Raw genomic sequence first — 25,851 nt, 5'->3', positions numbered from 1 at the left:
CTGGACAGACCGGGTAGTTAATAGAGAGGTGGTGGGGAGTCGTGGCCTCAGCCCATAAGCACCTCTGGGTATCCCCTTCCCCCCCAAGTGCCTCCCTAGGGTCCCCGCTCCAGTGTTCCCCAAACTGGCCTCATCCAAGAGCTGTTTCTGTCTGAACATACCTACTGCACCTGAATTTCTCTTTTCATTCCTGGGCTGTCAGAGCCCTTTCTGAGATTAGCTAAAACCGTAATCCCCTAATTCAGAGCAGGGATTCGTGTCATGGGTTGTCTCTCATGGCTATCATTTAAATATTACCTTGATCCAAATAAAGGGCCTTGGGATAGGAAATTTAGGATTGTGACAGCTCACACTATTAGGGTTTTACCCTTGGGAGAAATTGGGTTTTTGGTGTCCAACACATCTCTCCTCCTAGATCTGTAGCCACTGTGCCTCTAGCTGAGTCCTGGAAGGTGAAGTACGGACTTTCAGATCCCAGGAAGGGGAAGAAGGGACAGCTGTGCCCCATCGGATAGGTGTAACCAGGTACTTCGTCACCAGGAGGGCGACTAAAACCAGAGCATTTTGCTGGAAATAGAGTATAGCTATCACCCACACTGCACAGCTGCTTCCTGAAAATTCTACTCCCACTGCATGAGAAAGCACATTCAGTATTCCAGGATCAATAACGTAGACATCTTCCCTGTGTTCTGCAGATTGTACGTTTTTCTTTTTTCTCTCTATGGGGATGGGCGGTGGTTGGTGGGTCACTCTGGGCTTGGATTTATTGACCTATAGCTTGCATACAGTGCCGTGCACCAAGTTGAAGTGTGCAGTTAGATTGTGATCAATGGGAGTGGGCCCGCGACCACACTGTCACGACAGAGCTCATCTCCATGATCCCGTGGGTCCCTCAGGCCCCTTTGCAGTCTCTCTCCTCCCCCAGCCCCATCCTGAGACTGGGGAGGAGCGTGGGGCTCCCCTGTGAATGCCCAGTTCCAGACACACAAGGCTCCCTGACATGCGTTTCAGTGAATAAAGACGTCAGTGGCTCTAACGTATTTTAACAATTCTCCCAAGCCTCCTCTGGTTTCTCCCACTCATCCTACATTTCGGAAGACTGTCTGATAAACACTTGCTAATAAATAGTTTCTGCATTTAGTCATTCCTGAGACCCGTCTCCCGATCGGCCTGAGACCATCAGCGTTACTGGGGCCGATGACAGGAGAGCAGTGAAAGCAGGGGCTGGCCGTCCTCCTTGCCCACGTGGTCACGGCGACATGCGCATTTCCTTCCCACCTCCTGAAAGACCGAAAAAACCCAGCAGGAGTGTCCCCCCCCCCCCCCCCCCCCCCGCAGACTAGAAGCCCCAGCCTACATCACCCCCCCCCCCCCGCCCCCGCCGCCTCTCTCAAAGATAACAGCATTCTGCCCCGACATAATGGCATCTCGCCTTTACGGACCAGGGGAGTAGCTCGTGGTATGTATTGACATGTGTATGTATATTAACTCGTGATCTGAGAGGAACTCCTGTGATTCCCATTTTATGGATGAGGAAATGGAGGCACAGAGAAACTGACTTCTACAAGATCACGTAGCTTTCTGGTCATCTGTTGCTGTATCACAAGCCACGCAGACCTTAGAAGTGTGGCTGGGGATCATCACAGGTCCGGGGGTTTCCTGGCTCGCGGTGGGCCCAGTTCCCATGTGATGCTCCACCGGTGTTCTTGGCCAGACAGCAGCTGAGGGCCGAGGGCTCTGAAGGTCTCCTCACCCCGTGTCAGGTGCCTGGGCTGGCAGACGGCTGCTGGAAGGGTCTCAGTGCAGCCTCTCCCCTTGGCCGGCGGGAGCTTCCCCGTGGCCGGGTGGTCTCCAGGCAGCGGGACTTTTAACAGCTGGTGTCCCCTGCGGGGCAGATTCCAGGAGATCCAGGGATAAGCCACCAGCTTCCTACCATGTGATCCTCCTGGGGCATTTCTGTTGATCGTAGGGGCCCAGACTCGAGGAGGAGAGGAGAGGAGGGACTGTTCCTCGGCAGGAACGCCTGGAGCGTTCAGGGACGGTGGCACTTGGTGCCTCAGACTAGCACACAGCCCCTCCCCGGCAGCCTGCTAACTTGGATGTGAGCCCTGGCGAGGAGCTTCCCATCACCGCTGGCCTGATGGACACACCATAAAACACACTTCTGGGGCATCATTTCTGTTCTGTTTTACTAACAAGAACGACAAAGCCGGTTGGGTCCGCGCTCATGTCAGGACCCAGGTCATACCTGCAGGCAGAGAGGGACCGTCCCCCAGCTTGCTGACCCAAGGACTTGACTCTGTGCTGCACGGCACACCAGAGATGAAAGTAAACAGGTGAAGCATAGGAGACACGGGTGCCGTTCCGCACTGATCCAGCAAAATCCTGAACTTGGACAGCACAGCCAGCGGTGGGTGAGGCTCTGAGGGAAGCAGAGTCTCCTCCCCCGGAGTGAGGAGGGCAGAATGGCACCGTTGTAAGGAGGACACGTGACAGTTTTGTCTGGAAATCACAAATCCACGGCCATTTGAGCCACAGTCATGCTTCTGGGGACATATCCTAGAAATCAGAAGAATGCACAAAGTTCTTTTGACGGCCTGGTCCTGATGGCCAAAGATTAGAGACACAGACTGCCACGGGGGCTGGTACACCTAGAATGTTCCATCCAAAGGAGTGTGCGCTGGATACCGGAGAAATCTCTCTGTGCTGGTAGTGAATGACATCCTGGATAAGCAAAGTGTGAGGCAGAAAAAGTGTGAGACTAGGGGGTCCCGTATTAGATAGGATGCTCGTGCATCAAGTCTAGTAGGAGATGCAGCTAAAGATGGTTCCTTTGGGGGCACAGCATGGATGGGGCCAAGGATGGGACCCCAACTTTTCCATCCTACATCGTCTTGTTTTGACTTCCAGATCCCGTGAATTTAGCTCCTAACCCACACGCATGGACAGCAAGCTGCTGCCCTCAAGAGTGCTGGCCGTCTCTGCGGAGAGGAAATTGATCAATAAATCCCAGACAGAGGGGCGCCTGGGTGGCTCAGTGGGTTGAGCCGCTGCCTTCGGCTCAGGTCATGATCTCAGGGTCCTGGGATCGAGTCCCGCCTCGGGCTCTCTGCTCAGCAGGGAAACTGCTTCTCTCTCTCTCTCTCTCTCTGCCTGCCTCTCCATCTACTTGTGATTTCTCTCTGTCGAATAAATAAATAAAATCTTTAAAAAAAAAAAATAAATCCCAGACAGAGCTTGAGGGATTTAAATTCTTAAAACTCTTTAACTCGAACCTCTTTAAATTCTTAAGCAAGTATCTGGAACTCTTGAACTGCATGGGGTTAGAGAAGGGTCCCAGCTGGTCTCGTTAGGGAAAGGCGTCACGGGTCTGTGGGACTTGAGATAGTTCTTGGGGGATGAGTAGGTCCTCTTCCCTGTGCGTGTGAGAAACGGGGCGGGGTGGTTAGTCCTAGCGGGGGGCGCTCAGCTCGCGGGCCTCGGACCGATACGCAGGAGTCGTCCGGTGTCCAGCACAGACGACTGTGCTCTGGCTGGTTGAGGAAAGGTTGGAGTGAGAGCCCCAGCGTGGCAGAGGGAGACGGGTCAAGGCACCCTCCACTGTGAGGAAACAACTTCCTGAATCAGAGTTTCTTAGCCGTCTTTAGAAAGCTGTGATTTCGCATTTTGCAACAGACTGTGTTTGCAGCATCCCACGGCGCTAGACAATAGGAATGAATTACAAAGGCTCTTCAGTTACCTGAACCTGACCTAGAAATTCCGTGACCGTTGAACAAGTGTCAAGCTCAAAATAAAATTGTAATGCATAAAAAAAAAAAAATCTTTGTGTGTCCTGACCTTTGCTGACGTGCAAAGTTCCAGCAACAACGTGCAGGCCAGTCCCACGTGGCCTGGCTGCACTGGGGTGTGGTGACTTCGTGCTCAGGCAGGAGGGACCCTAAGGTCTCGGCCAGCAGGTCTCCCATTCGGCTTGATCCCGTTCTCTAAGCTGGGTGCCCACACAGACCAGAGAGAACTAGCCTACATGATCTTTTATTTCCGTCCTTTAACATGCAGATGGGGCCATGTGCACAGAAGAAGAGGCAGTAGGGAATGTCCCTGGCGGCTCTGGTTTCCCTCTCTGCCTCTGGGGTTTCCCTTTCTTCTCTGTGGACCTCCCCCAGATCATCCCCATCGTGGTTCTGGAAGGTCAGAGTCCATGCACTGCGGGCGCGAGGACTTGGGCTTTGCATGAAGAGAGAGGTGTCCCCGGGGCCTCACAGATATAAAGGGTAGAGGGATGTATGGTCCAGAGGCTTCCAGGACATACTGGTAGCGACCACAAGTGAAAATGAGGAGCTGGCCTGGCCAAGGGACAGACAGCTCCAAGGTCCTCTGGCTCTAGGAATATCCCCATAGGACCTGGTCCAGAATCCTCTGTGCTTCTTCAGCAAGAAATAAAGGTTCCAAACCACTCTAGCAAGGAGTAGATGAGAAATGTGGAGGACAGGCTCAGGGACGTGTTTCATCCTAGGCCCGTCCTGGCCCACAGGGAGGCCCACATGGCCTGGGGACACAGGCTACACACAGGAGACATCTCAGTGATCAGATCCTCCTAAGAGATGATGGCTTTTAACCCAATTCTTAGGATGTTGGAAGCAGACTTTTTTCCTCCCTTGAAAAAGTAAAGCCACAAACAAGCCCTGTGTTTTGTACCTGACTCCCTGCTGTGGCAGAGGCTGATCTAGAAGTTTCTGCTGTTCTGGTGACTTTGGCCTCACGTCCAGCATTTTTCTTCCCTCCCCTACTTACATAACAAGCCCCTCCAGAACAGAATGGGTTTGTTGGCAGCAAAAAAACAAAACAAAAAAAAACCCAGAAAAACCGAGCAGATTCCTTGTTTGGATTCACTAGCACTGTGGTTTGTGGCTTTGAGTCCCTGACCGGGAACCGTGAGTTTCTCTGTGCCCACTCAGTCTCCAGCCTGGCGCTGGGATTTGTCCTCCCACACCACACATCCTGAGGCTGCCTGGTGACTCCGGGCAGCATGAAGGCCCGGAGTCACCAGGCTCCGGAGCATGAAGGCCCAAGCCCCACCACTGGGTTCCCCCTGGCTGGCTTGGCCTGAAAGAGGGGACCTGGGCTCTCAGAACTTCCTGGCCCTCACGCTGCCCAACCCCACTAGTCACCTTATCTCCTCACTTATCTTTTCTGCCTGGAGCCTTCGACAAGATTCCCTCTGAGTCTGGGCATGTGCAGCGCACCTGCTCCTCTGTGTTCCGGAAGGCATCAGATCTATGGCCGTGGGGGGTAGTGACCAAGCCCCAGCTCCTTCCTCAAACGGAGTGATGCATGGGCCTCTCAGAGGAGCTGCAGGCAGGCCCCTCAGCTAGACCCCAAGCTCCCTTCTGTCTCCGGATGGTAACGGCACAGGGTGGGTGCTGAGCCCAGTGGCACGGGTATTGGTTGGCCATCGGCCCTGAGGCCAGCTCTAGCCTTTTGTTGCGCTTGCCTTTTTTTTTCATTACTAGAGCAGTTCTAGATTTGCAGAACAACTGAACAGCCGTGCAGGAAAGTCCAGAGAGTTCCCACACACCGCCTTCCCCTCCCTACCAGTATCTCTTCTTATTAATGCCTTGCATTCTGAGGTATGTTTGTTATAGTTGATGAACCTACACTAATACCTTATTATTATTATTATTATTATGTTAACATATAATATATTATTTGTTTCAGGGGTACCGGTCTGTGATTCATCAGTCTTACAATTCACAGCGCTCTCCATAACACACACCCTCCCCAGTGTCCCTCCCCCGGCCACCCCATCCCTCCAACCCTCCCTCCCCTCCAGCAGCCCTCAGTTTGTTTCCTGAGATTATGAGGCTCTATGGTTTGTCTCCCTCTCTGGTTTTATCTTGTTTCGTTTTTCCCTCCCTTCCCCTATGATCCTCTGTCTTGTTCTCAGATTCCTCAGATCAGTGAGATCATACGATGATTCTCTTTCTCTGATTGACTTATTCAGCTCAGCATAATACCCTCTAGTTCCATCCACGTTGTTGCAAATGGCAAGATTTTGGTTTTTGATGGCTGCATAGTATTCCATTGTATATATATACCACATCTTCTGGATCCATTCATCTGTGGATGGACTGTTAATACCTTATTACTAACGAAAGCCCAGGGTTGACGTTGGGCTCACTCTTGGTGTGGTCCATTCTGGGGGTTTGGACACACGTACAGTGACACGTATTTACCATTTTGGTATCAGACAGCATAGTGCGCCCTAAAAATGCCTGCTCCCCTGCCCCCATCCTGTGGTGGCTCTGCCTCACTGCTGTTTGTCCAGGTGCCTCTGGAGCCAGACCCCGTGCCAGGTGGGTCAGCACAGACTCAGCCGTGTAGACAGGAGTCCTCTCGTCACAGGACTGGGGAGAGGGAGGGCCTGGAACAGAATGGGGCAGTTTGGAGGGCCTCTAGGACCTCCTACCTCAAGCAAGGGACATGAGGGCCAGACATGGGAAGTGGGTTTCTAATCGGCACAGTGGGTCGGGGTGAAGTCTGTACCCAGACCTATAGCAGAAGGGGCAAAGGCTCAATTTAGCTGCTTTTTTACCCCACGAGCTAAATTAGGAAACAGGACCAAAAAGTGAATTTTTAAAAAGAACCAGTCATTTGGCCACTTTGAGCGTCATTAGTTTACCCTGGGGACAACTTGGGCCCAGGATGGGGTCCCTGGAAGCCCCCATGGTCACGAGCTCTGTGGGAGGGGGCTGCTTTCCCGAGAACTCTGGTTTCCCATGTGGAGCTGCCCGGCGTGAGCCTCACGTGGCCCTCGGCAGGTCCAGCCTTGGAGGGAAGGGGACACCAGCAGATGCCATCTCCTGGCCCACTGGTCTCCATGCACACCTGCTTGGGGCTCTGGCAGACAGCACCTGCGGCCCCTCTGGGAAGCGCACCCACCAGCCTTCAGCCAGCCAACACAGGTTCCTGTGGTTCCAGTAACTTCTTGGAGCAGCTGCTCACCCTGACCACCACCACACAGATGTGGCAGATTCCAGGAATCACACATTCATGCAAAGCTGGTGGTTCCAAAGAAGGGCCATTGGGAACCAGAGCTTTGTCGCTGGAGGAAGGATGTGGAAATGCCAAACTTGCATCAGAGGATGGCCTTGCGGACCGACCACGATGGACATTTACTGTGTGCCCAGGACAGCCAGGCCCATGTGAGGGGCTCGCATTGTGCTGTGACTGTGTAAGATCGTGGTGCTGTCCTCTTCTGCGGTAGAAACATAAGCTAGAAAGTCCACATCGGCTACAGAGAGAGTCGTGTGACCGAGAGAGAACCTGGCTAGAAGTCACAGTACCCGGATTTGGTTCGTGACTGTGCCGTGTGGCTTTGAGCCACTTGGACTGATCTCTCCAGACATCGTTACTCCACCTGGCCCGGAAGGGGACTGATTGGTTTGGAAGATTTCTATTTTATTTTGTTTTATTTTATTTTTATTTTATTTTATTTATTTGACAGAGAGAGCGAACGAGAGAGAGAGCACCCAAGCACAGCAGTGGGGAGGGGCAGAGGGAGAAGCAGGCTTCCCGCTGAGCAGAGAGCCTGATGCAGGGTTCGATCCCAGGACCCCAGGATCATGACCTGAGCTGAAAGCAGATGCTTAACGACTGAGCCACCCAGGGGCCCCAGATTCAGAAGATTTCTGAGACCTTTTACAACTGTCCTATATATACTGTGACTATGTTATTCCCCTAGGCTTAGGTGTCAGGAGACCCAGGGGTCTGCAGCAGGTGTGGGCCAGGTGGGCACAGGTGCTGACAGACACCACTCTGCAGGACTGGGCGGTTGCTCCAAGGGCAGATCCCAGGGCTGGCCAGGGCTGCCCCTGGTGGCTCGGAGCAGCCCTGCCCACTGCCACGAGAGGGAGGTAGGGGGGACTCAGGGCCAGGACCAAAGGGGAGCAGGGAAGGACTTGCCCACCTCTCATGATGGTCAAGAGAGGTGCCTCTCTGTCTCTTTACTCCATGCATATTTCTGGCCACGAAATCCAGGGAGAGGTCAGAGGGCTCCAGCACAGGACAGAGGGAAACAGATGGTACTTATCCTTCTCCTCTCTCATGACATCTCGAGGGACCAAGGCTCAGCTCCTCTCTGAAATCTACCCGTACCTGCTTCAAAGCTTTCGGGGCCCAACTATGGAGTCTCCTTTGTCCACAGCGCAGTAAGACGTGCATTGTCCTACGTCCGTCTGTGTGTGGGATCAAAAATGCGGTGAAACAATGAAAGGCATCCTTCTTTTGTTCTCGTTCCCAGTATTTTGATGGTTGTGTGGGATCCGCTAAATCGACGTGATGATCCATTGGTGGATTTGGCCTGTTCGTTTGCAAACCGTGGCCAGATGTTTCTGGAGCAGGCAGTTCACGCAGGAAGGAACAAAGAAAAACACCTCTCTTCATCATGCTTAGTGCAGAAAGCCTTTGAATTCTTTCTGCGTCCTTGGTGTTTGCTGCTTACTCCGAACGTCTTGTACTTTTCAGCGTGTGACGTGCTGGCCCAGAGCAGGTGGGCGGCACGGCAAGAGGGGTTGGGGGAGGAATCCTCCTTTCCTGCCGAAAGTGGGGCGAACCTTCTGATGCATGGTGTTGCAAATAGGGACACTGGCTATTCTGGAAACCGTGAGCTGGAAAGCTTTGCGGCTATCAGCTCAGCTCCTGGGCCAAGCCCCAGAGCCGCGATGGGTAGGTGGCTGGGAGCAGAAATGCACAAGCGGAATTGCACAAGCCCCTCCCGCAGAGTGGAGGGTGTGTCTCAGAACCAGCCAGCAGCGCCGTGACCTTATAAAAATGTTCCCTGGGTGCCCAGTTGTACTCTAATTTGCGGTGTCCCTCCTGCAGTTTGCCTGCAAGCGTAGACCCAAACGGTCTGCTTTTCCCTGTGGGGCCAGCACTGTCTGCAGGGTGGGGGCGGGTGGGGGGCTCGGGGCTGACGCAGGGCCATTTGGATCTGTGGGACGAACCCAGCAACCCCACGGCTTTCCCTCGCGGCTGGTGTTTTTCCTCGTGAAGGGGAAGTTAAAGCAGGGGAGCCCCGACGGCCAGAGTCACCCAGCCGGGCAGCAGTGCGTGGCCCACCTAAGGCCCCCACAGCCTTGGTTTAGTGGTTTGGTGTTTCATTTGCAAGTAAATAAACCCTGTCCAGAAACCCAGACTTGGTCTTTTCAAGCTCTATCTTAAGATTTGTCTTAGCAAAATAGTGAAATGTCAAAGCTGAAAACAGCCCTAGAGATGAAGGGCTGTCCCTCCTCCCAGAGATGGCACGTCTGTTCAGTCTGTCCTTGCCTTCCGGAGGCTTGAGCCATCCCAGAGATCCCTGGGCGGGCCATTCCCTGTCCTCAGATCTCGGTGAGTGCACACACCGGGCCGCCGTCGCCTCTGATTCCTCGTTAGCACCTTCCCCAGCATCGGTTTTGTTTCACGGAAGGACAGACTCTCGTCTGAGTCCAGCCGCGAGCCTGGCACGGGGGAGGAACGAGTCACTCAGGGGAAGGCAAGGTCCTTGCTGTCAGCCGGCTGCTGGTGTCGGAGGGGGAAGGGCTCTCAGACGTAAAACAGCGTGAGCAGGTGCCCGGCGGAAACCCATCCGTCACCCAGCCGGTGACAGAGGGGCGGCTGCTTTCCCCTCACCGCTGCGGCGTGAGGAGACGAGGCTGTAATGCGACCGTGGGCCTGTGACCGTGGGCCTGTCCTACATCTGCTGCTCTCCCTTATGTGTGGCCAAGGTTCTTCCAGGACAGGACAAACAGGCCTGCCGGGGCCGTTTCCTGCTTCGTCGCTCAGTTCCGCTGGGACAACAGCCTTCCCTACCCGTCTGTGTCCCCTCCTCCAGGTCCTTCCTTTGGGGACTTCTTGTGGCCGTGGGCAAAGGCCCAGCTGAGGGGACAGAGGCCCCCTCCGAGCGATTGCGCCCACCCTCCTTCCCAGGGGCGCCCAAGAGCCTCTCCAGCGCTGACCCTGCTCCCCTCCTCGGGGAGGAACTGCGTTGGGAGAAGACAAGAAACGGGGTTGATTCTGGTTCCTAATCCTCAGTGGTTCACAGCGACTGGACTCAGCCTGGTCTGGGGCATGTGCCTTTAAGGGGTTACTCCAGGGGCCTGAGCGAGGAGCGGGGTGGGGAGGCCTGGCGCATGCGGACTGGGGGCCCTCAGGCCTTCCAGAGCCCCAGTCCCTGGAGGCTGTGGACAAGGCACCATCCCCTCTGCACAGCCCGTGGGGACCGTCCAAGTTTCCACTGAGCTCCAGTCAGGCTGCCTACAAGGCGGGGCCAGGCCCAGCTACCTTTTCACAAGAGGTGAGCAGAGCAGCCGGCCCTTGGCCATCCCTCTTCACAAGTGCTCACCAAGTCCTCGGTCAACCTGTCCTTTGGCAAGGGGACGGGGTAGAGGCTGCTCTCTAATCATAAGGAACAGCAGCCAGGGTCTTTGTTTTTCGTTTTCTTTTAAAAGATTGTATTTATTTATTTATTTGAGAGAGCGCAGGAGTGGGGCCTGGGGGGAGAGGGAAGCAGGCTCCCCGCTGCGCAGGGAGTCCAACACGGGGCTCGCATGACTAGAGCCGAAGGCAGAGGCTTAACCGACTGAGCCCCCAGGCGTCCCAGCAGCTAGTGTCTTTACAGAACATTTCGACTGGATTTCAGACCTAGGTTGAGTCGGCCTGACAGACCGCCGGGGCTTCCCAGGTGGACAGTAGACCCGGGACTCGGCGCCGCGTCCTGGTGACATCCTGTATCCTCTCCAGCCTTGGCTGGTGAGGCCGGCGTGTTCCTGGCCTTGGCCCTCACCGTCCCGACACTGCAGGGTAGCCGTGGTCCAGGCTTGCTTTACAGATTGAAGCCCTGAGTCTCGCAGAGGCTAAAATGATCTGCCACACCCGACAGCTGAGGGGGAGTGGAGGCCTCCTGGCCGCCCCAGCCTCGGGGTTCTGTCGAGAAGAGACTCTACTGCGTGCTGCTGCCGTGGAGCTAGAGAAGCTGCTGGGTGGGAACTGGCGAGAGCAGCTGGACCCAGACTCCCTCAAGGCCAGGACTGAGTACTTCCTGGAACACCAGGACCGAGTACTTTCTTGGGACCAGGACACCAGGACTGAGTCCTTTCTTGGTGCCAGGACCGAGTACAACCTCAGCACCAGGACCAAGTACTTCCTGGAGCACCAGGTCCGAGTACTTCCTGGAGTGCTAGGACAGAGTTCTTTCTCGGTACCAGGACCGAGTACTTCTTGGAGTGCAAGGACCAAGTATAACCTCAGCACCAGGACCAAGTATTTCCCGAGAGCCAGGACCGAGTACTTCCGCGGCGCCAGGGCAGGCTCAGGCTGCCGTACTTTGACCTTTTCTGGGGTCCAGGGCTTCTTTCTTTGGAGAAGGTCCAGCCCAGCTCAGCGGCTGAAGTACTTTCCTTGGCACAAAGGCCGAGGGCAGTCGGTGGGGGAGCCCAAGCCAGCTGTGTCAATCAGTTGGGACCCCCAGGTGGAGGGCATGGGGCAGGCAGCGTAGCTGCAGGAGTGAAAAATAGGGGTTTTCTTTTCTTTTGTACATCAGGAAGTCTCTCAGACTACAGTCTGAAACCACGATGTCCTCTGTGGAAAATAAAGAATTCTGGAACTTCTCCGAGAGTTAAGTTTAGGTTTTCCCTAATTTGGCCCCTGTCCCTCCCCTGTTGCCAAGTTCCAGCGACTCAGGGTTTGTTCCTTATTTTCCTGAGGGCAGTTATATAATGTGAGTGTTTTTCAAAGTCTGCAGTTGACCATGGCTCTGGTCACCACCCCCCACCTCGGTACCAAGAACTGCGCGTTGGGCGGTTTTGAGGGATTGCGCAAACCTCGTCCATCTGGAGATGCCTCACGCAGGCCTCCCACCTGAGGGGCCTGCCAGGGCCCTCACCGCGAGAGGTGAACGTCAAGCCACAGGACCCACGGATCAGACACGGAGAAGGCTAGCCCACGTGAGCAGCCGTCCTGTGGCGTGATGGGGACTCGGAGAGCTGGGCGGACGGGCTGGGCAGGGGTGACCTCTATGGGGCCCGAGGGACTGGACGCCCTTATTCTGAGGATGCTACTCCCGGCTTTCCTGGAACCGTGCCAAGCATCCAGGAGGACCCCACCTGGCATTTGTGCTGATGACCCAGGTGCATGACGGGGGACCTTAGTACACAACTGAGTAACCAGAAGGTTAGCACTTGGAGGCAGATTAAGGGACACATCAAGATAGACGTGTGGCTGGGTCCCCTCACCTCTGAGTTCCGGCAGAACACAGGACGCGCACCCAGCCCTCCATGGGGGCAGCCCATGTTCCCGCAGACTTTGCCCCCAAACCCTGAGCTTCGAAAGCCGGGGAGATTATTTGGTAGTCGGAGAGGAGAAGAAAATTATTGTTCTGAGTCATCATGTGAGGTAAGAAGCGCATTTTAGTCTCAGTCCAGCACTACTTCTCGAAAGTGCTCTCAGGATCCTGGGATGATGTTCAGTTCAGTGATGAAAACCAAGACCCAAGACTGTGGGAATCAAAAGGCCTCTTTGGAATCTTCTAGTTAAACCCTCTCACCTGACAGATGAAAAACTGACTTCAGACACTCCCGAGACCCTCACCCCATAGTAAACAGCAGAGCTGGGGCTGGAACTCGGCCTCCTGGCTCCTTCCCTGTGCACGGGTACTGTTCTCTCAGGCAGAGGGATGCGGGACCCGGCTGTGTCGTCCTCCAAGTGCAGGCTGGGTCCTGGTGTCCGCGGTGCTCTGTGTACTCAGGCCTGCTCGGCGGGAGCGGAGAATGAATACCATCCTCCATGTGTTCCTTCCCCAGTAGGAATCAACCTGCTGGCAATTGCGCTGGAATGTTCTGTCATGACCCTGATGCAGACCACGGGCCCCCGACACTGGCAGCCTTTTCTGTTTGTCCTGTATTTGTGCTTTAGTCAGGCCTCTGCCGGGGGGGTGGCCACAGCTGCGTCAACAAAGGCATTTTGCAGGATGAAGCGTCAGGAATACCGAAAGGCCAGACCGCATGTGACTGAGGCACGCTTACCTCGCACCTTCTCTCAAGGCCCAAACGTGGGTAAAACAGCCCCTGTCCTTCAGAAATCCACAAATCCATTTGGGATCCATGGGGAGTGGGGGAGCCGCCCACAAAACCCCAAACTCCACACACTGTAGACCCGCCAGCGTGCGGAGTGATGGCATCCGGTGGTGGGACTCTGCTCTCGGCCCCCGCGGCGGGAAGTACTTTTCATTAAGCGCTTGAGGGGCGCCTGGGTGGCTCAGTGGGTTAAGCCGCTGCCTTCGGCTCAGGTCATGATCCCAGGACCCTGGAATCGAGCCCCGCATCAGACTCTCTGCTCAGCAGGGAGCCTGCTTCCTTCTCTCTCTCTCTCTCTCTGCCTGCCTCTCTGCCTAGTTGTCATCTCTGTCTGTCAAATAAATAAATAAAATCTTTAAAAAAAAAAAAAGAGAGAGAGAGAGAGAGAAGGGCTTGAGAGAGACCGTCACCAGCCGCTCTGGGAGTGAGTCCCTGAGCCCTGCGGATCCGCACTCGTCCTTGTCTTCCCCTGAGGTCGCCCTGGGCCAAGGCTCCTCATTAGGCAAGAAAGAGCTCTTGGTCTTCGCAGCCACTGATGCCGGCTGGTGTCTGCCGGTGGCGCGGACCCGCCCGAGGGAGGCTCTGAGCTGGGAGGGGCTGGTCCTGGCTTCCACGGCCTGCGAGCTGCTGTCCGGCCGGCTGGGGCCGGGGGCTACGCCTCTCTGACTCGCAGCATCTCGGCTCTAGACTGCGGTTTTCCCCTTGTCCTTCCTACTTGTATGGGCTGTTCTGAGGACCAAAGTAAGATCGAAGAAGGGCATGGTAATGGCACATCAGGACAGCTCTGTTGCTGACCCCTTTTTAGTGGTAGAATGTGGGCTTTTGCCAGAATTTCTGAAGGGGGTGGCCTGGGGGCTTACATGGCCTGCTTTGAAGGTCAGCTCACATCTTGGGAATCTTCCCGAACTTGGGGCTTTTTTCTTTTATCCCTTGGCGTTCCTGACAGGTGACTTGAGCAGCAGCTCACATCCTGATAATTCCTTTTCCCCAAAGAGCCTGATACTCGTTTCCAGAGCCTGGGGTCAAGGTCTAAAATGGAGTGTGTGCGGCCAGCGACAAGCCCAGAGTCTCTCGGCCGCCACCAGCCCTTCCCGTATCTCCTGGTGCCTCAACATTGCCCAGCAAAATGCCCACCAGTGCCAGGACCAGCCTGCCTGGCTGGCAGACCCGAAGAGGAGGTTCAGGGATGCCGAGGCGAAGATAAAGCTGTGAGGAAAGCACAAAGCTCTGCTGGGACTTTAGTATTTAGAAATCACATGGCGAGGGCAGGCTCTGGGAGCCTGGGCCTTCTGGAAGGTCAGCTGAGGCCAGGTCTCGATTATTCCACTGGCTAATAGTCTTGTGGCCACAGCTCCAGATTTCCCCATACCTGGCCTCCAAGGTGCGCGCTGTTTCTCGGTGAGCCCTGAGAGATGGGAGCCGAGATTAGAATCCTGGAATGTGCAGCGGGGGCGGGGGTGGGGGGGGTCGGGGGAGCCTTCCCGCAAAGCCTGCCCCTCCCGCCCATGGACTTCCCTGTAGGGATGCTCCAGCGAGCAGGCCCAGGCCAGAGGGGGTGCTGAGTGGGAGGTGGGCCTCCGGGGTGGGGGACGCTGGAGGCTTTAAGGAGCTCGCGCGGGTCAGGAATAGTGGTGGGGACCTCGCGGGAGCCCTGCCTTCCAGAGGCCGCCCGTGAGGGGAGCCGGACCAGCATCCCGGCCTCTCCCCTTTAAGACTGGCTAACATGAGTCATTTTGCTGCTGGGGGCCTCGGGGCGAGAGCCTGATGGTGCTTTAAGGAACAAATGAGTATTTGTGAAAAGGCTTTCGTGTGTGGAAACTGTTGTACCACACGAATGTTCGAGGGTAATGATTATTTGAAACTGGAGAGGAATGTACTCATTAAAATGGGAGATAAGCACCCACACCTGGCCCGTCCTCCTTCCCGAGGAGCTGAACCACGCAGGGCCTGCTCGCTGCCGGGCCGTCGGCTCAGACGGCGCTGCCCCCACTCTGGCCGCCGCAGGGTCAGGGGGTGCGGGGAAGAAAATCTATCCTAAGTGGATTTGTATGGAAATACTCAAGGAACCCTGAGTAGCCAAAACAATTTTTTGAAAATAATAATAATAAAAAAGAACAAAGTAAGATATTTCATAGTTCCTGATATCAAAACCTATTACAAGTTTATAGTAATTAAAACAGTGTGGTGCTGGCAGGAAGACAGACGTAGAGACCAATGGAATAGAATAGAAACCCCCCAATAAACCATCACATATGTGGCCAAATGATTTGTGATTAGAGTGCCAAAACCATTCAGTGGGAGAAAGACAGTCTTTCCAGTGCACAGTGTTGGGACATTATGGACCTGGAGAAGAGTGAGGTTGGACCTACACCTTATACCATACAGGAAAACTAGCTGAGCACAGATCACAGACCTAAACATGAGAGCTGAAACTGAAATAGTCTTGGAAGACGACAGAGGGAAGAGCTCATGACATTAGATTTGGCCCTGAAGTCTTGATTATGACACCAAAAGCAGATGCAACAAAGTAAAAATAGATCAATGGGACCACCTCAAAATTAAGAACTGTGCCCCCAAAGGACACAATCCACAGAGTGAAAGACAACTTCCAGAATGGGAGAAAATATTTGCAAATCACATATCTGATAGAAGGTTAGTGTCCAAAATACAGAAAGAACTCCTACCAACTCAATGACAAGCCACCTGGGTTAAAAAATGGTCAAAGGGCTTCTTGAACAGATATTTTTCCGAAAAAGATGCACCAATGGCCAGAAGCTCCTGAAAAGAGGTCCCATATGAAAGATCCCATCAGAGGATCCAAACTCGGATCCAAACCATGATGAGGTACCAGCCGACACACTTCAAGACGGCTCCTATAGAAACAAAACCAGACCCAGAAAGTAGCAAGCATTGGTGAGCATGTGGAGACGTTGGAACCTTGTGCCCTGGCGCTTGGTGCCCAGGAACGCGCTGGCGGTTCCTCAAGAATATTAAAAATAGGATTCCCATGGGATCCAGAAATTCCGCTTTGGGGTGTTTACCCAAAGAATTGAAAACAGGATCTCAACGAGATATATGTATACGCATTCGTTTGCTAGAGCTGCTATGACAAAGTAGCACAGAGCTGGGTGACTTTCTGTCCTCACCATTCTGGGGGCTCAAAGTCCGAAATCAAGGAGTTGGAAGGGTTGGTGTCTTCTGAGACCTCTTTCTGACTTGTAGATGGCCATCTTCTGTCTGTGTCTTTATATGGTCTTCCTTCTGTGTTGGTGTCCTAATAATCTCTTCCTCAAGGACAGTACCACACTGCATCAGGGCCCACCCGTATGACCTCATTTTAACTCAGTGGAGACCCTATCTCCAAAGACAGTCACATTCTGAGGATCTGGGAGTTACAACTTCAATCTATGACTTTGGGCGTTACGGGGGAGACATAATTCAACACCTATGTTCACAGCAGCTCACCAGGGCTAAGAGGTCAGGGACCCAAGGGTCCACTGGTGGTTGATTGAGTAGGCAAGATGTGGTGCATCGCTACAATGGAACCAAAAGGAAGGAAACTCTGACACAGGCTACATCACAGAGGAACTCTGAAGACATTGTGCTTAAGTACAATGAATATTCCAGTCACAAAAAAAGCCAGGGTTGCCTAGGTGGCTCAGTGGGTTAAAGCCTCTGCCTTCAGCTCAAGTCATGATTTCAGGGTCCTAGGATCGAGCCCCACATTGGGGCTCAGTGGGGAACCCGCTTCCCGCACCACCCGCCCCCGCCTGCCTCTCTGCCTACTTGTGATCTCTGTCTGTCAAATAAATAAATAAATTCTTAAAAAAAAAAAAATCCAAATAGTGCATGATTCCACGTAATTGAGGCAGCACCTTGTCATGTTCATAGAAACAGAAAGTAGGATGGTGATTGCCGGGCTCTGGGCGAAGGGGATGGGGAGTTGTCTCATGGGGACAGAGTTTCTGTTTTGCAAGATGAGAACATTCTAGAGGCAGATGGTGGTAATGATGGCATGGTGGGAACGTGCTTACCACTACTAAGCTGTGCACTTAAAATGGTTAAGATGGAAAGCTTTATGTTACATGCATTTTACCACAATGAAAAGGGAAAAAAAAGAAAGGTTAAGAACTCAGGCAAGTTCTCCTACACGCAGCTTCTTTCCAGGCTGTGCAGGAGGTCACCAGGTGAGACCAGGGGGAGGAGGAGCAGAGGGAAGGGGGAAGTGACCCAAGTTGGACACACACCACTCCTCTTGGCCATGGTGTCACCCGACTTCACTGACCACTCCAGCCCAGCCACCAGCCCCGAGCTCCTCCCCATGAGGCCCTGTCATCTCTCCCGGGAAGACGCGCATCCTGGACTGCTTCCTTGAGACCCCACGTTCTGTGTCCTGAGATGGGGGCCTGTCCATGAGCCATTCCCAAGGCGCCGAGAAGCCTTTGCTCTCCACTCCTGCTTTCCTCCTGGGGCGCTTTCCTTCCTGCCTCCAGTCCCGACCTCTTCCCCTTGCTCCTACCTTGGTGATGGGGGGCACAGTGTAGCCTCATGTTCTAGAAGGGATGCGTGCTCAGGTTCTTTGAAGAAGCTAACATGTTGTCACCTTTGAAGAAGCTAACATGTTACTCCCTCTGCATCCACACCCCTCCGTGGTGGTCGGTGCTCATGGAGGACTCAGGAAGGGGACATGGTGCGTGCATAGAGCCAGTGCTGCCCCCGGGCAAGGCTGGATAGACCCCTGAGGGCCATCCTGTTGACCATATGCTCTCTTTCCTTTCTAGGACCTGAGTTCCTTTGCCATGCCGCTCCTGGACGGAGACCTGGAGAGCTCAGAAAAGCATTCTTCTCGTAAGGTGAGGCCGCATTTCTCACAGCTTCTCATGGCTCACCTGAGGTGCCACTGAGGCAAGACTCCCTCAGTGAGAGCCCAGGACAAATGTCTACCTGCTCAGCCACCTGTGCTCTCACCTGTACATCTACCTGTGCTCCCACCTGCCCATGCACCTGTGCTCCCACCTGCTTATCCACCTGTGCTCCCACCTGCTTATCCACCTGTGCTCCCACCTTCACATGCACCTGTGCTCCTACCTGCTCATCCACCTGTGCCCTTATCTGCACATGCACCTGTGCTCCCACCTGCTCATCCACCTGTGCTCCTACTTGCACTCCAGCTGCTTACCAATAGTGCACCCACCTCATGCGGCCATGCTCCTCCCACCTTCCAGCTGTCTAATTTGAGAGCCTGCCAGGCTTGCTCCTTTCTCTTCTTCTCTGTCTGGGTTCAGCCATGGCCCCCTCAGACTCCCCAGAGAAGGCAGAGGTAACGTGGAAAATCAACAATAAGCCAAGAGAAGAGGCTAAAAGTACCAGTAAATGGGCAATTTGGAGACAGTCCAAGGCTTTTGGCTTGTCCCATCTTGGACAGGAATTCCTTCCGCCTGCCACACCCCACACCCATCCTGTTCCAGGCCTTCCTTCCCTTTGGTGTCCACACCACTTTTCCTTGCCTCTCTGTAGCTCATTGCCTCCTCCCCCACTGGTCAGTCAGCAGCTCAACAAGGCTGGTGGCCATCCAGGGTCAGGCAGCCAAGAAGGAGTGTGTATCCCATGAGGGTCGTTGGACCTGGCGAGAAAGGGGAGGTCAAGGCAGCCTGAAGTCAGGACCGAGGGGGCACCCAGAGAGCTGGGTGGCAAGTGCTTCCTGGCCCCATTACCCACGGCCCAGTGAGAGGTGGCGTGGCGAGGGGCCGGGCCCCAGGCTGGCATGAGCCGTGTCCGAGTGGAGATTCAGAGCCCCATGATGCTTCAGCTCTGGGTACTGGCAGCCTGGGGCAGCGGCGAGAGCGCCCGTGCTGGCCTGTTCCCTAAGCATTTGAATTCCCCACAATGAAGGCAACGTACTGGGTCAGGCGTGTGGGTTTCCACTATTCCCAGCTCCCCGTCTGGGTTTCCACTGTTCCCAGCTCCCTGTCCTGAGTGAGCAGGCGGCCCAATGAGCAGTCACTGTGGCTCAGCCCAAGACGGCACTCAGAGGATGCTCTCAGGAAGGAGAAACAGACCTCCCAGCCCAGCAGGCCAGTCTGAGGCTGCAGGCCGACCTCTTTGTCCTTTCAGGCTGGCCGCGTCCAAGGGTTTGACTCCGAGATGCCCTCCTTCAAGTGAAACCTAAGGCAGGACTGGGCATGCAGTAAAGACCCACGGTGAGGACTGGGGCCTCATCCAGCCCCACCGGCCCCCATTTTGGGGGCTTCCAGAGGGTTCCAGAGCCAAATCACTGTCACAAATGCATGACTGCAGAGCGGAGAGGGACCTTGGAGGGTTTACTGTATCCTCTGAATGCTGCGGGACACTGGTGATGATGACGTGTGGGACATGGGCCTCCCGTGCCTGTGGCCTCGCAGGAGAGGAGGGCATGACCTCCCAAGAAGGCAGTGAATTGTTCCAGAGGGTCTGGCCAGTGGTGCAGGAGATAGAGGGACCTCCGTGCCCAGTTAGCTGGGAAGGCACTTCTCCCCAACATAACCTGGAGACAGGCCACTGGATGCGAGTGGACAGGGCGCGGACGCTTGGGATTCCCACTGACATTGTTGCCTGTGGCCTTCCCTTGGCCTCCCCATGCGCACCTCTGCCCCATCCCCATCCCTCCTCCTGACCCTTGAACCTTGGCAGTTCTCCAGTGAATCCCCGTGAGATTCCAGTGACCTGGCATTATATAGATGGAAAACCGGCCTTTTTGAGAGGCAGAGTTTGGCCACTACCAAGAAGACTCTCCAGACTGCCTCGGAAGGGCCGCCCTCTTCCCGGGCCAGATTCCATCCCTTCCTCTTCGCAACCCAGATCACGGTGTCAACACCCCTGTGAAGGGGAATGTGGGTTAGATTCTCAGGCAGCCGGCCCTTTCTGCAGACGTGATGCGGGCGGCCAAGAGGGTGGGAGGTGCCGCTAGGCTCGGCGGGCACAGATGTTGGAACAGGTGGGTGCTTGGCGGCCCCTGTGGGTCCCAGGAGCCCACACGAAGGGAGACACATGGCCCCACCTGGGTGCCCCTTCACAGGTGCTCCTGATGCCTGCAGAACACCTACCTGGCGTGCCATAATGTCTGTCCATGCGGTCCCCCAGGTTCCCTCACTTCACCCCGTCTGTGCTGTCCTTCCCCCTCAAGAAGGCACCTCTTTGTCGCACACTGTGCGCCTGTGAGGCGCTTCTGGTCCCCTTGACTCCACACAGCTGAAGCCTGTGGTTCCCAGGCTGGCCTCTGGGGGAAGCTCAATGCCAGGATTTCTAGATCTTTCCACACGACGGGCGTCGCTCTGGGTCTGCCAGCATGGCGTGGCATCTGGGCCGGTGGGGAGGGGGTTCTGAGCACCAGGCAGCCTGGCCTTTGCCTCAGCGGCTCTCCTGGCAGACGGCCTGACTGCCTGCCGCCCCATTTGGCCCTGCCCAGCAGCACACACCTGGGGGGTCTCTGGGCCCTTTTGTTCATCCAGACACAGGGACTCCTCCAATGACATTTACCGAAGTTCTGTTGGACAGCAGTTTGCTATAGGCGCAAGCTGAGGCCCCGTCCCTGGCACCTTCCATTGATGCCCGGATCTGCATCACCCGCACCCAGCGGGCGGAGCAGACGGGGGCGTGCTGGCTCCCACTGCCCGGGAGCACGATTAGGCTCTCACGGTGCCCCCCATGGGAGAAGGCGGAGCTGGCCGTGTCTACCATTATCTGGCCTTTTTTGGGGAAAGGTCTACTTTCTCTGGGTTCCTCCTCAGTGCCTGACTCAGTTGGCCTGGAATTCTTAGTACAGAGTGGAATCCCAGGCAGGAGAACCCTAGGCTTCCCCCTGGTTTATCAAACGAGGTTCAGGCTGGCACGCATGGCCCCCCCCACCGCCCCGTGGCGGCCTCCCCGGTGGTGTTTGGCTCCACCCATCCCTGGCGGCCCAAGAAAAGAGCTGTTTGTGCTTCCCATTCTGTCTCCTCCTTCTCAGGCCCTGGGTGCCCTCCACCCATCAGCCTGTCCAAAGCCCATCAGCTTTCGGGTTTTCTCTGACTCCACCCCCCGACCCCCGTGGGACACAGTGTTTCACCCTTTCTTCATCGGCCCCGCCTTGCCTGCCATCCCCGTCTTGTCCCCCCGCGCCCGACCCCAAGGCCAGCACCGGCTCGGCGGCTCTGCCTTCTCCCTGCGGAGCTCCCAGCGCGGTGCGGAGCGTAGCAAACTCGGGGCGCCCCTGTGCGGTTAGCCTTGCGAGTAGCGCCTCAACGGGACTCTCGCCTCTGCCCTCAGACTTGACCTTCACGTCATTGCACGTCTGCCAGGCTGCTCCGCCTCTCAGCTATTTCTGCCGCTCTCGGGAGGGATATGGTGTAAAGGTTAAAGCCGTGGGCCCCGAAGTCCCATGTCACCACTTACCAGCTTTGTGACCTTCACCCTGCGTCCCACTGGCCCCTTCTCCTGGCTTCCGGCTAGTGGTGCTTGGCAAGTGACGGGGAGAGGCTAGCAGATGGTCCGCCCTGAGCAAATCTGACTGTGCCGCTCCCTGGCTAAAAAGCCTCAGAGAAGAGTGAGGTTCTTATGCTGCATGTGGCGTCCTTCCATGGTTCAGCCCGGCCTCCCTAACATTCCGCGCATATCAAACAACTGTTCGTTCCTAATTCATGACGAGGCGCGTGGATCAAATATGCATAGACTTAACCGTGTCCAGAAATTGTGCCGGGGCTTCCCTGTCGGCGGTCTCCTTAAGCACAGACCCGGTGAGTCGACCTAGTGTCCCCGCTGGACGGAGGAGGATCCTGAAGCTTAAGTCACTCGTCCAGGCTGCCGGGTACTGGGCCGGGATTCCAACTCCGGTCCCTGTGTCCACACTTCTTGCTTGTGCGCTGCAGGATCGTTTCCCACCCTGTGTGCTCTTCCTCCCCCCTGCCCCCACCCCCCGTGACAACAGCCACATCTGTTACCTGGAGAGCTTCTCCTTGGGGTTCAGAAAAACTCCAGAAAGCCTGAGTCCCATGGGGAGGGGGAGAGTAGCAAGACCCAGAGCGCTGATGACAGGGTTGGAGGTTCCATATTAAATGGACAAAGAAAAACTTGGCCTCTCTAGGAGGAGAGGTGCTTGCGTGATGCATCTGTTGTGCCCGTCCTCTGGCTTGGAAACTCACCTGCCCAAGGATTGGGAGCCAGCTGGTGCTCCCCCCATATGGCCACATGCGCCCTCGGGCATAGGGTGGGGAGTTGCAGGGAGAAGTGACTTGTGATGGAGGGTCACCGAAGGGGTCGGCACAAGGGCACAGCCTTCTGGAAGGAGCCACAAGCCCAGTTCGGGGTGCCCTCTGGTGGTGGGAGAGCTCACAGGGGCCCTGGGACCCCCACTGGCCCCGTGTGGACAGAGCAGCCAGAGCTGCACAGATGCTGCCTTTGGGCACATGGGCTCACCTGCCTTCATACATCTGTGGCCACCTGCCGAGTGGCCTCCCAGGGTCTCTGTGCTGGCTGCTTCCCTGGCCTGTGTGCCCCAGGAGCCGTGTGGACAAGCTGCTGTTCTTTCCTGCTGTGGGACCAGGAGGGCCCTGAGGTCCTTCTGGCTCCTGTGTCACAAGTTTGCTGAAGCCACGGCAGGAGCAGAACATGCAGAGCCGGTTCCTGTGCATCAGGGGTGGGCAGGACACCTGGTCTTAACAGAGGAGGAAACAGGCACAGAGAGCCTAAGTGACTCAGGAGGGCCCAGTGAGGGGTGAGCTGGGGTCAGACCCTTCCCCTCGGGCTGCAAGTACCAGTCCCCGCGCCCCCCAGCAGGACACATCCGATGTGACTCCAAGTCTGTGAGCTGTACGCTTCGGCTTGAAGTTACAGGAAGAGTCCGGACATTTCCCAGACCGTCAAGGTCAAGCCACCCATGGAGCGCGCCTCCAAGGTATTCGGCCTTGTTCACTTGCTTCCTGAGCTCTGCCAGCAACCCCTGTCGTCCCCGTGCCGCAGCAGCAGCTCGGAGGGGGAGATTCATGCTTCCAGTGCCAGGTCACCTCGGACCCGAGCCCTGGGCTCACGGTGTTTCAGGTGGTAGAGATGCCTGTTTCCTCCTCCGACGAGGGCCAAGAGAACATCGCGTGGGTGTAGTCAGACCTCGAGAAGGACAATGTCAGGATTTGAGAAGTAAAGGCCAGAGGACAGACCGGCAGATGGGATAAAGGGAAAACACATGGCCTCGAGCCTTTCTTGCCGCCTTTCCCGTCCCAGGAATTTCTTCCGAGAGCTGGGACGGCCGTCAGTGGGCCTCTGGGTGGCGCTGACGAGCCCCCTTGGGTCCAGTGCTTTCCTCCAGACCATGGGGGGGCCCCCTGTGTTTGCACAAGAGCTCATGGCTGTTTCTGGGGCTGGGGCCGCGGAGGAGCAGCCTCGTGATAGAGAACGTCCGGAGGGGCAGGGACAGGAGGGACCGACTCAGTGCAGGGCTGAGGGCTGAGTGCCTGTGCTCGGAATGACCCGTCTGTCTGTCTGTCTCTCCCCAGGTGGACAGCCCCTGCAGCTCGGGCAGCCCCTCTAAAGGGTTCTTCTCCAGAGGCCCCCAACACCGGCCCTCCAGCCCCGTGTCCGCTCCTGTGAGACCCAAGACCAGCCCTGGCTCTCCCAAAACCCTGTTCCCGTTCTCCTACCAGGAGTCCCCACCCCGCTCCCCCCGCCGCATGAGCTTCAGCGGGATCTTTCGCTCCTCGTCCAAGGAATCTTCTCCCAACTCCAACCCGTCTACCTCCCCCGGGGGCATCAGGTTCTTCTCCCGCTCCAGAAAAAGTAAGACATTGATGCTATTGATTCAGGTGGGTGCTGGGCTGCTGGGGACCTGACCTCCGAGGGCCGGTGGGGCACGTGCCATTCGCAGGGGCACCCAGGCCAGCCGGGGGGGGTGTCAGTGACTTGGTGCCGAGTGCATGCGTCTTGTCTGTCCCCCAAGGACAGCACTCTCTCCAGAACACGGTTGGTTTCCACCTGCCACTTTCTGCCTACACAAAGCCGTCGGTACGGGGGCTGCGCAAACGTCCCAGTCCTCTCAGTGGGACTTGCAAGGACAGCTACATGAAACCTGGGCCCATAGGCTTCCCTGAAATCTGCATCCGCAGCAAGCTAAGCTTCGGCACATTCCCTGGTGCCATAGGACCCAGACCTTGGTTTGCTCTGCCAGATGTGCTCCTCACTACCTGTGGCTTGGTTTTGTGGGGTTTGAATGGACCTGTTTCTGACAGATCCTGACTTTCTGTTTTGGGTGCTGGGCAGCTGGGGTTGACTTACTGGGGAAACAAGGGAAGGAAGAAAATGTGTATTTGGGTGAGCACTCTTCACCTTCATGAGTATCTGTGACTTAAGGACAAAATACTCCCAGTTGAGCACCGTTGATCATACCTGGGAGTGTAACGGACAAGCCTCAAAGTAGAGCGGGTTTCCTCCTTTCCCGTGTCTTAGCACATCTCCCCACACCATCTGAGTCTCCGTGATGATTAGACAGCTCCTGTTTGGGACGGCAGGGATTTGGGAACCAAACTTGCCCTTTGGCGTGCGGTCAGTTGGTCGCCTTCCTTTTTTTCCAGATCGCGTGTTACACTCAGGACCCGCAGGATAAAGCAATACTTGATTGGCACGACCAAGGCACAGAGCACGGATTCAGTCTCCGGGGCTTAGAAGGAAAGGGCGGGGGCTCTCTCTTTCCTTTTCTGTGTGGTGTGGGGTATGGTGGCTGGTACCCCGGACGTCATCCCCCTAATGACTGGCCCTAAGCGTAAATGCACAAAGGTCATGGGTCAGAGTGGCCCTCCAGCCACTGGGTGACGTGCCGTTGGGAATTACGTCTATAAACCCAGTAGGGAGAGGGGAGTGTCCGGGCACTGATGTCCTAACGCTCTTGAGAGAGTTGAGGCTTCCTTGACCGAGATCCTGAAACTCTCAAATATCCTCTAAGAGGAGGGGATGCCGGGTGGGTCAACGTCAGGACGCCTTGTTTCACTGGTGGCATCACGCCTGTGTTGGTTATAATGGAACTACCTTATATTAGCCTCCTGGGGCTGCTGTAACAACCGAGTGCTTCGAGCAGCAGAAATGTAGACTGTCACAGTTCTGGAGGTCGGAAGTCCAAATTCAAGATGCCACTCGAATGGCAGAGGCGCTTCTCCCTCTGAAGGGTCTCGGGGAGAATCTATTCTCTTGGCTTCTGGTGGCGCCGGTCACCCGTGGGCCCCGTTGCCTTAGAGCAGCGTCACTCCTGTCCCTCCTGTCCCTCCGTCAGGGCATCTTTCCTTCGCGCGTCTGTGCCATGGGTCTCCGCTCCTCTTGTAAGCGCTAAGTCCCGGATCAGCAGACCGTTCTGCTCTAGTATCGTCGTCTCTCGCCTTAACGGATTACGTCTGCAGTGTTACCCATTCAAAAAGTTCACATTCTGAGGCTCCTGGAAAGGCATGAGTGGAGAGGACAGTGTCCAGGCCAGTCCATGGGTCACATAGGAAAAGCCAAGATGTACGGTTCACGTCAAGGGCTGGGAATGGAGAGGATCTGTGGGTGGAGAGGGGCCAGCCTGTGAAGGCCAGGGTCATTTCTGAAGGCGGAAGGGAGCCGCCAGGACACGGGGTCTGGGAGAGTGGTGCGCTGGGTGTTGGTGCTGGGCTGCCCTTGCAGCTCCCTGGGAAGCAGAAGGCCGTGCTGCCTTTTTCGGTTTGGCATTTTAAAGGGCTCTTCAATGTTCTTGGCCAGAAAATCCCGTTTCCAG

The 25,851-nt window shown here is 55.7% G+C and overlaps 1 protein-coding gene across 4 annotated transcripts in view; it reads left to right on the top strand.

The window, feature by feature from the left end:
• The window catches only part of PRKAG2 (protein kinase AMP-activated non-catalytic subunit gamma 2), a 243,714-nt gene that overhangs the window by 55,368 nt on the left and 162,495 nt on the right, over positions 1-25,851 (top strand). For all 4 annotated transcript variants that reach the window (XM_044246872.1, XM_044246871.1, XM_044246875.1 and 1 more), the window contains exons 2-3: positions 17,891-17,962; positions 23,612-23,891. In XM_044246872.1, the coding sequence (XP_044102807.1) occupies positions 17,891-17,962; positions 23,612-23,891 (352 nt within the window). The remainder of the gene's footprint in view (positions 1-17,890; positions 17,963-23,611; positions 23,892-25,851) is intronic.

The sequence above is a fragment of the Neovison vison genome, chromosome 4 (assembly GCF_020171115.1).
Source record: "Neovison vison isolate M4711 chromosome 4, ASM_NN_V1, whole genome shotgun sequence".
Lineage (NCBI taxonomy): Eukaryota > Metazoa > Chordata > Mammalia > Carnivora > Mustelidae > Neogale > Neogale vison.
Note: the sequence above shows the minus strand (reverse complement) of the source record. Positions and strands in the feature narration are given on the sequence as shown.